At 39.0% G+C, this 10,713-nt stretch overlaps 1 protein-coding gene across 1 annotated transcript in view; it reads left to right on the forward strand.

Moving 5' to 3' along the window:
- Positions 1 to 10,713, forward strand: part of LOC107102010 (A disintegrin and metalloproteinase with thrombospondin motifs 2-like) — a 171,963-nt gene that overhangs the window by 132,365 nt on the left and 28,885 nt on the right. The window contains exon 4 of the mRNA XM_015401145.1: positions 1,533 to 1,738. Within this exon, the coding sequence (XP_015256631.1) occupies positions 1,533 to 1,738 (206 nt within the window). The remainder of the gene's footprint in view (positions 1 to 1,532; positions 1,739 to 10,713) is intronic.

The following is a 10,713-nucleotide window of genomic DNA, read 5'->3' on the forward strand; positions in this document are numbered from 1 at the left end:
CAATTGTGACTCAGTATCAGAGTTTAATCAGTTTGAATAAGGGCCAGAATTTAACTGGTTGATTTCGGTTAATTAATTGAGAAGCATTTTAACGTTTTAGAAAATGAACGCAATTAGTTGTATTTTCTATTATGTGTACTAAAATCCCAAGCGGGAAAAAATGTGTTGCTGTTTCTTGAATACCCGTAAATCTGACGCACAACATCCCAGTAACAACATAGCTTTTGGTGCGTTGGGAATATTCACGCTTAAATCTAAACTACGGCGGAAGTGTGTCCGCAGTAATAAGTGCTATATATCTGAACAGCGCTCACAGTTACATGTAGGAAGGAACTACAACAAGGAACATGGGTTGTTTGATTAAGGAAAGTTGGCATACAACTACTTTACTCAATCAGTATTTTCACTTGTTTTGCCAATTTCAATAAATAAGCCATCGTGTTGTGTCATCTTTATATACCAGGGAAAAGGGAATTCACCACCTGCACCTTAAAAGTTCTTAAAGTATTCAAATTGTTATAAACAAACTAAAGCACAAAATGCTACCTTTCCATTAATCCTGCCGTGCAATATGTCTTGGCTCTTCATAATAAAAGGCTGAATTTATTTTCTGCTCTTAGTTCTCTGGGTCATCTAGACTTTCTGATGATAAAATAAAAGTCTGACAAAACCCTGTTTTGACGGGCTTGATTATATTAGCGGTATTCTTTTTTTTTTAACCCTTTCTTTTTTAAGGAAAGGGTTAATTTTAGATTTATTTTATTTTATTTTATTTTAGATTTATAAAAGATTTATAAATTTTAGATTTATAAAATAAATCTTTTTACTGAGAGACTTATGTTTAAAAGCTAAAAAGTGCATTGCTTTAATAAAACCAATAGTAACCTAATTTTTTTTAAAGTGTCGCTGTACTGTATAGCAATGATTAGTAGAGGGTAGCACTGTTGCCTTGCAGCAAGAAGGTCCTGGGTTCGATTCCAGGTCTGGGGTCTTTCTGCATGAAGTTTGCACATTCTTCATGTGCATACTTGGGTTTTCTCTGGATACTCCTGCTTCCTCCCACAGCCCAAAAACTTGACTGTTAGGTTACTTTACTTCTCTAAAATGTCCTTAGATATGAGTGTGTGTGTGTGCTGCCCTGCGATAGACTGGTGACCTGTCCAGCGTATGCCCTGCCTCTTGCCCATTGACTGCCGGAGATAGGCACCAGCCCCACCACAACCCTTACAAGGACTAAGCGGGAGAAAATGGATGGATTTTTTTCAAGTTAAACAAAATTAATGCAATTATCAAGAAGCCACTATATTGCTATAAAAGTATTGCTTTCTATGAATTAAGCAATAAGTGCTGCACATATTTTCATTTCATGTATTTATTGTATTTGTCAGGTAGTATCATGAGTCCAAAGTATACAATAAAACTAGGGTGATCTAATAATTTTGCTACATGACAGATTATATACATTCACACTGCGTTGTCTTATCAGATCCGTTTGGTAACATGTTTTGCTCTTGTTTACTCCCTATCACCAGGTGCAGATCTGGGTGGTCTGATGGACCTGGAGTCTTTGTACCGTGGTGTGCAGCAAAGCATTAACAACACACGTGCTTCAAGAGTGCGCCGGCAGAGTCTGGACAGAGCCTACAACATTGAAGTGCTGCTGGGAGTCGACGACTCTGTGGTCCAGTTTCATGGGAAGGAGCATGTCCAAAAGTACCTGCTGACACTCATGAATATTGTAAGTATCTGTGTCTTGTGTCTCGCTTTGCTGCTTTCTTAAATGTACACCTGTTCTTTGCTTTACATTTAATTAAAATAAAATATTGTTCCATTTGAATGGAATAGAAAGTCACAGAGAGGTCAAAGACACACGCACACTCACTGGCACACATCCACAATGGGGATTCAATCTCCCCTTCTACATTTGAAAGGATTACTAGCAATCAGCTACAGGTAATCCTTTCTTCTCTGTCTAAATATGGTGAGATTTCATTTGCGTGTGTGTGGGGCGGGGGAGAGGTTTGTCTGAGTCTCTGTGTGAGACTGTAAGGTGCTCTGTCGATGCTAAAGGGCTTCCACATATCTTTTCATCAGTTTTTGTATTATGTCATCATTAGATGTGTGTGTGGTAATGGTGGAAAGTGGAGGTTGGGGGCGCACACGTGTGCCTAAGTCTACTGTGAGAGAGAAAGATGCAGAAACAGCAGGTAGTCTGCTCCGGGCCACAACAACACTTAGCACTCACACTCCCAGGTGTTGCTAAAAGTGTGTGAGCTTGTGTATTGTACTGCACACTCCACACTTTAATCTTTACAAATTAAACCTGTGGTGAGAGTGGTGTTTGCATGCATCCATTTATGCATGTATGAGTTTGGGCGAGTGCCGCTGTTTGCTTTTGCCTGAACCGCGACCCCACTGCTACAGGAACCAGCCTCCGACTGTTAAGCAGGTGCAAGCGAAGAGCTGCAAATCCTACCACACCTCTTTGTCTCAGTTCAGCTCTTGGGAAAGAACAAGAGCTGCTGTTGCTTCCTGCCTCCCCTTTTTAGATATTTGTTAGACAATAGGCAAGGGGAATACACAGCCCTGTCGCAGCCCCACTTTAATCTGCAGGGAAGAGATGGGGAGAGAATGGTGGTGGGGGGAGTATTTTAAAGAGCGTGTTCAGAATAAATTACTGACAGCCAGATAAACAGAAATAAATAAATAAGGGCTTCCTCCCACGCGTGGCATCTGGGCGACTTTCTTCTTGAAAGTTTGCTTTGCTCACTTCAGGATGGGTGTGCAGTGTCTGACTCTCTCTGTCTCTCTGTCGTTCTCTTACTCTCTCTGGCTGTCAACAGCGTGCTTGGGTAGTTTTATGGCAACAAATCATGAGGCAAAAAAAAGAAACTTTTGAAATATAAAGCAAGAGGTAGCAAAGGTTTATAAGAAAACAGTTTATAAGATAAAGAAAACTTTTTAAGATAAAGATAACATTTTAGAAATTACATCTTTTAAGAAAGTAATTTAATCCCTCAAAGATAATAAGTTTGTGGTGAATATCCCTTCTCTTAACTTTTTAAAACGTTTGTATGCATTATGGGTTAGCTGCAGTGTAGATTTCGTCAACAAAGACAAAATTACTTTGTTGACGCTGCATTTTTTTCCTACAATAATATAACAAAATGGGAACTGACAAGCTTAACATGGATCTTTGAGGACGAAAACATGACGAGTTATGGGTGCGGATCTTCATTGACCGAAAAAGTGTCAGGAAGCTCTAAACCTTGGACCCAATATTCAACAGACAGAGCTGGAAGAGTTTAACAGACTTTATTTAACAAGCAGCGTGAAACGGCGCGTCAGCAGGGGCGGATTACACGGATCCTCTGTGGAAACAGAAACTCAGGTCAGTGACTAAGAATGGATGGCTGGAAGCAGTTAAGAGCTAAAGTCACTGACCTGGTTCAAAGTTCGGTCCGATCACAGAAGGAGGGGAAGAATCCGCAAAGGAGACGGTCCTTCGCCGCAGGCGGGAGCGGCCCCCGAAACGCAGTGAAGAGAGCGGCGCTGAAGCCAAACGGCGCCGAGGAGCAGGTGTTGCCAGAAAGGGAGATCCAAGTCGAAGTCGAAACCGAACCAAGTTCGTTTACCAGGAGATCTGAAAGCTGATGAGGTACCGATGAGGGAGTCCAAGCCGTGGTCAGGAAAACAGTCCAGGTTCGGTAAGCCAGTTGCATCCAATACACAGTCCAGAGCCGATCATACAAATTGAGCAGACAGGGGCGAAGCAAAACTCGGGATCCACAAGACAGAAACAGGTCACCAACAGAATAATCAGAAAAGTAGTTTAACAGCTAGAATACACTGGCACTGGAAGCTTGAAACCAAACAGTATATATAGGGGCTGGAACCAGGTTGAAGGGATAAGAAATGATGAGAGAACAGGCAGAGCTAAACAGGTGGGTGGAATAAGCAATCAAGCCACCAGTGCCAGGACCATGACAAAGAGACTGGATTAAAAACTTGATGCTGATGAGTTTAAGTAAAGTTCCGATGTTGAGAGGACCGTGCCAACCAGCGGAGCTCCGAAGTTAAATGCAGCCTGGTCTAATGTTAGCCCGTCTGCAGCATCCCTCTCTCGGCATAGCCTTGTCTGAAGTACGGCTGTCTCTGATGGCGTGTTTTTTTTTTTGTTTTATTTGGCAAAACATTTCTTTGATTTGTGTTTATCTGAATGTGTTAATCGTTATTCCCACACTAAATGAAAAAAATCATGATTTAGGACTGTAATTCAAGCGCCTGTTGTAACACCGGGAAGACCTCCTTTCTGCTACTTTATGCCACCAACTTCAGTGCACAGTAGCAAGACTGAGAGCTTGGAGGGACAGATGTGCAATGTATAAATCCCACACACGTTCATTCAAAATGTGTCTGATGCACGCTCAACAAAAGATAAACTTTGCTCTGCCAGCTGTGCTTGTGCAGGAATCTGTCTTTGCCCACGCTTAGCTCAGAGTTTGCGCTTGAACTCCACACTGCCCTAGCTACTTATTAAATATATGTGGCAGGTCAACATCTTCTGCCAAGTGTAAAAAATCTTTTATCTGACTATCAGAATTAAATTTTTTTCAGTTTAAAAGAGGTGATGATAAACTTTCTTTCAGTTTTACCTAAGGAATATCCCTGAAGGACTAATCCCAATTATATCCCATTATATCCAGATTATTTTGTTTCTTACTGTTTATTTTTGGATAAACCCACAAATACCCACATATATCTTATTGAAAATGTTGCCTTTAAAAGTTCCTGTTTCTATCTATTCAAATATGATGCAAATGTTTTCTATGTGTATCTGGCTGCCAGGTGCGCAGCATTTAACTTAACTATTTAGAAGAAAAGCAGTAACCTATGTGGGACCTCTAAGTCCATTTGCCTCGTTTAGTCGAAACCAATGCCTAAAAAATGTCATGACGTTTTTAAGAGATCTGACCCACATGCAGAAAACCACTCAGAGAAACCAGAGTAAAAGTTTAACAGGTTTATTGAGGAGTTGAAATGGGTTGGATTCAGGGGAACTTAGAGAGCTGGTGAACCGGAACTGAAAGTGAGAAAGGAAGTTCACAGAGGTTAGTTCAGGGTCCGTGGAAACTTTGAACAACATCTAGCAAAAAACAGAGATAATCGGGACTCACGATAGCGGAGAAAGGTTTCTTCCCTGAATCCAGTCTGTGTGTGTTTTTCCAGAGATGGAGGGGCTCGGTGGAGGGCGGACAGGTTTTGGTTTCGTTGGTTCCTGAGGAGCAATGGAGCGGACTGGCACTTAGATTTCCTGGAGAACTTGAACGGGACGGGTGGAGATTAATCCCCTACTCAGTGTGAGGCTCAAACAATCCTTCCAGGGGGAGAAGACCAAACATTCAGTATGCAAAATGACTTCCTGCTATATAAATGCTAAAAGTCTCAGTTACCTCATCATCTTTGTAGTAGCATCTTAGGCTACGTTCAGACTGCAGCCTGAAGTGACCTAAATCCCATTTTTTTGCCCATATGCGACCTGTATCTAATCTTTTCATGACAGTCTGAACAATACAGATACAAGTTTTTCAAATACAACCCAGGCCTCTTGGCTATATGGTCCTAAATCTGATTTGGATCAGATATTTTCAAATACAAGCTGTGTCTGAACGTCTAGGTCACCTTCATCGAAAAGCAGAAGCTGAAAGAAAAACAACAACCATGGCGGATGATAATTTTTATTTCGACCCTCTTGAATAGATTGCAGTGTTAATGTACTAGCACCAGTTGCAAAAGAAATGAAAGATTGCGAGATGCGCCCCAGCACTGCCATCCATGTTTACTTCCATAAACACAGAGCACGCTCGCTACTTTTGATGTCATTGCGTCCTCTGCTGTGCATGCAGGACACTCAATTGGTACGAATACAGCTTACAAAGAAGATCACTTACAGGTTGCATATATTTGGTAATGCGAACAAACAACAAAAGAATCGGACAAAAAAAAAAATCGGCATTGAGCGTAAAGGTCCGCAGTGTGAACATAGGCTTAGATAATGCTAAAGTAAACAGGATGTCATCATCAGTGTCTATGGATATGTTCACACTGCAGACAAATGTGGCCCAATTTTTTTGCCCTGCAGTGACTCAGGTGGGACATAACTGTGTGAACAGGCCAAATCAAATGGAATCTGACTTTTTTAAATACCACATGGTTGGTGCCAGCCGGTCGGCTGACAAGACCTAGCAATTGCTGCCCTGAGAGTTCCAGATGCTGAAACCTTAAAGACGGTGGAACAAACAGGAGATAAGATCCAAACAGGTGAAGGAATGCAGGATAATCCAGAGGGCAAACTCAAGAGACACATCTAGGTACAGTCTACATGAAGAACCCAGCATGAGTGCCAATACAGGTCAGGCAAACAGATCAGAACAGGCAGGCTAAGAGGTCCAAAAGCAAAATGGGTCAGGATCAGGCAATCAGAACACAATCTGTTTCACTAGAAAACTCTCACACCAAAGACTTAAGAATAATCTGGCACTGATGACTGGGAGCAAGCAGTTTAAATAGAAGCTGGAACAGGTGGATATGATGAATGGTAATGAGAGACTGGGTGGACTAGGCAGGAGAATGAAATGAGCAATCAAGCCAGTCATCAGCGCCAAGATCATGACACATTTAGGCTACGCATTGTTTTAGGCAGGTTTTACCTACATTTTATTCCGAAAAACTGGAACTTGCCAATTCTTTGCATTTACAATGTAATCGTGATTTTTCAAAACACATTTTTTTTTTTTTACAGCCATGTTATAAGATAGGGAAATTATTTTTCTATTACTTTCATCTTATGTAGGTATTTATCCTTTCAAAGCAGTGACCATTGTCCTGTCATGTGTGAGAGATTGCTCTGCCAAAGTAGAAAGTGTAGTTTTGAGTTAAATATATCTTACTGCACTGTTCTTAATTCACAAAAAATAGGTGATATTAAAATATTAGTAACTTCAAGGCTTCATAAACAGAAATAAAGTCCATTATGGTAAGTCCATATGATGTATTTACTCATTTTAGAAAAATTGATTTTTTTTTCTTTTGCCACCTGTTTAAGCTCAAATTTGGAAAAATTGTCTCTGCTTGTGAATAACCTACACATGCCCGTGTAGCTAAATAATCAAGCTTTCCTTTGAACACTGTTTGTGTGGGGCTTTTGCCAAAATACAGTCTGTCCATCTCAAGGGCAGACTAGAATAAGTGTTAGAAGAAATGTTTAAAGTGCTTTCACACCTTTGGAGTGCTTTCAGTCTGACCAGAGTCCAGTTTCTGGAACAAATTGCACTGGTGTAAACTCTATTTAGGTTTCTGAAAGGGACACTGGAACCCTACCCTGGAACTCTTCCCACTGCAGTATTCCATTTACCTTGGAGTCCTTGCAGTGGTTACCTTGTAGTGTGAATGGCTACTGGACCAGTGTATGAGTATGGAGGGGTGTATGTGTGAGTGTGTGAATGGTTGGATGACTGAAAGTAGTGTAAAGTGCTTAAGTCAAGTCTCCTGACTTTAAAAAGTTCTATATAGTAAAGGCCCTTTACCATCTATGAAAAGCAGGTGGGGTGCATAACCATAGTTAAACCTTTAAGTAGAAACAGAAACCTCTTTTTGTGTTTGTTTTTTCCTTCTTAAATATTACAAAGCAATATTACACCCAAAACTATATGCTGCAACTCAAATGATTTTTAACCTTCTTCTTTTTTGTCTATTCTTAAAACCTCTGCACTCAGAAGATGTACATTGTGTTGCTTAACCATGCCCTGGACCAATTTCATGACAGGACCAGCACTGGGAATTCGCCATTTCCCCTCTTTAAGAGCAGAGGCCAATACCAAGGCAGTGCAAGCAATACCAAGCTGTGCAAGTCCTGCACAGCAAAAATAACAGCAAAAGTAGTCTTCGGACAACATTATTTATCTAAAAAAATTTAAAAATTTCATAGTATACATTTTTATGATAGATTATAAAAAAAATTTAAAATATCTTGAAATTTAATTTCTGTTGTATTCTCTATTCGTCTTGCATGTTTTTGTAAGGACTTAGTCTTCCTCCTCTGCTTCTTTCACCTCTGTATTTCTGCTTGTGTGTTTAATGAAAACTGAGGGAAGCTAAAGGCCAAAGTGGATCATCTGTTTGTGTTTGTGTCTGCACAAGTGCAGAAAATAAGGGACATCACTGCTGTCTGCAGGACATCAAAGTAAACTTACAGAAAGCCATGAGTCCTGTGTGCGAAGGTCAGCATGAGTGTCAAAATCTGTCTGTGTTTAAGTGTGGGAGGGTATATTTATGTGTGCAAGTTATTCTAAATCTGTCTTTGTTGGTATTCTTGGCTACCCACTCTTTTCCCACATTTCCTCTTTTTTGCAGTATTAAGAGGCTGACAACATCTCCACCCTGTTCTATCTTTTAATGATGGACAGTAACTACTTATATATGAACAATCTTTATAGTGTGTCTTATTATAGTATCTTATTTTTGCCTGGTTTTGCTTGCAATGGGCTGCTGCTACCACAAGGGGATTGCAATTCACCCAGGATTTTGGAAATTTACTTTTGAATGAAAGAATCACTGGTTTTAAAGTCTGTTATCAGCAATCACAAACGTTGACATTTTTGCTATTTTCTTCGCAATTTCCCCCACTTTTTTCTATTACCAAAGTTTTACCCAGTTGAGTGTAGCTATCAAACATTTCCATGGCTGAAGGTCATCCTGGTTCTTTCTACTCATTGTTTATTCCATATGTGTTTTGGCTCTAAAAATGCATTTTAGACAGATGTCAAGGTGGTAAAATATCAAGCATAAGGACACACAAAACATGTTTCAAATATAATGTGCTCACCTGTTTTACTGAATTTCACTGTGTTTTATTTATTTATGATGCAATGTTTTATTGACTTACTAGACCACCTATACACTTGTGTATAAACAGTCATGTGCTGTAAACACAACCTTTGTCAGAACCGAAGAGGTCAAATTATTTCTAGCTGAATAAATCAGAAAATAGGCTATGTTGCCATCAGTTTGAGCCTCTATAGACGTATTATGTGCTGGGGTGTGTGGATCTTTAACAGGGCAGACAGAAAGTCTGAATCATATCGTATGAGATTAACGTTATTATTGCGTCACTACTGCAACGTTTGAGTTGAAACTTACATTTTCATAAGGTTACTGTACAGTAGTGCTGTTTTGTTTGCCAATACCGCAGATTTTGTTCTTTGTTTTCTAAAAATCTACAGCTATTAAATTGAAAATATGTGATGAAAAGCAATGCTGATGAGGGACTCTCTAAAGCATATGCTATATTTGGGCTTATTATTGACAACCATTGACTTGATGGGCTACAGTATTCCACGGATGTTATCTTCATATTTGACTCGACTTTTTGTAAAAGAATCCTAAGAGAAGTTTTGGTAATTAAAACTATAACTCAAAGTTACTTCAGCATATACAGTAATTATACAGTTACTGCTCTTTTTGCATTAACAATGCTTTGTTTTATATATCACAAAATTAAAAAAGGTGTGCCTTATATAAAAGAGAAATGGAAGCAAGTATCTACTCAAGGTTTTGCAATAACAATGTTGTACAGACAATGTTTTACGTTATGTGTGTGATATGGTGTATTTTTTTTGAGGCGATCTTTCTGTCTACATGTTGCTCATTTATTAGTTGGACCTTTAAAAAGGGCCACAAAGTGTTAATCAACCACTCCGTGTATATTAATAGTCACTGCTGAAAATGCTGGTTGTTTATCTGTGCGTTCTTAATTTGGATGTGCCCTATTAGTAAAGTGATCTGCGTTTTGTCTGCCTCTGTTGTATGCGTTAATTATAATTTTGTTTAAAGGTTGCATGAGATCATCAAAATCATTAAATTCTTTCTTTACTGAAGCTTCAAGGGCCACTGAATAGTCACATTAAGACCTAAATGAAGTGCAGAACAAGTAATAATAAAATCCTTGTTAGCTGAAATTACATGATTATGATACACGGTTCAGCTTAAAAATATTCCCTGTTGTGTTGATGTAGAAAAGCTGTGACAAGCCTTGTATTGTTCCAGTTACACTTTTGCCAGAAGGTATCTAATGCATTAGTCTTCATCATAATTCATAATGATTATCCAATATTTCCTAAATGTTTCTTGATAAAAAATGTACCCCATCCAGTTAAGAATCCACTTTACATAATGATGTGATTAGAACGGTGCTACCAGATCTATAGCAGTGTGATAATATCAATAATAATTACACATTTTATGGTTAAATGAGTTTGACTCAGAATTTTGATTAGCCATCATGAAGGTGTGCATTTTTTATGCTAAAAGTGTGGTAAAGATGAAAAAAAAAACCCTCTTTATTCCTGGCTAATTTTATACCATGATTCTCTTTGTTCAATGAAACCACTGTATGCTACTTCTGTATGACCATTTGCTAATCGCTGCTCTCAGACACTCTTCATCTAATCATACTAAGTTAGTCTCTTAATGTGGAAAGCTTTTCACACCTGAAAAAAGACTTGCAGCTTTAATGGAATGGACACCACACTTTTAAACACTTGTTTTTTTGTGTTTTTGTTATTAGATGTAAAGTATGTAAAAATACTTATCATAAGTTAATAATCCATAATGAAATATTCAGAAAAGGCTTTAACAATAAGTTCAAACTGTATA

This window comes from Cyprinodon variegatus, unplaced genomic scaffold, assembly GCF_000732505.1.
Source record: "Cyprinodon variegatus isolate N-32 unplaced genomic scaffold, C_variegatus-1.0 Scaffold31, whole genome shotgun sequence".
Taxonomy (NCBI): Eukaryota; Metazoa; Chordata; class Actinopteri; order Cyprinodontiformes; family Cyprinodontidae; genus Cyprinodon; species Cyprinodon variegatus.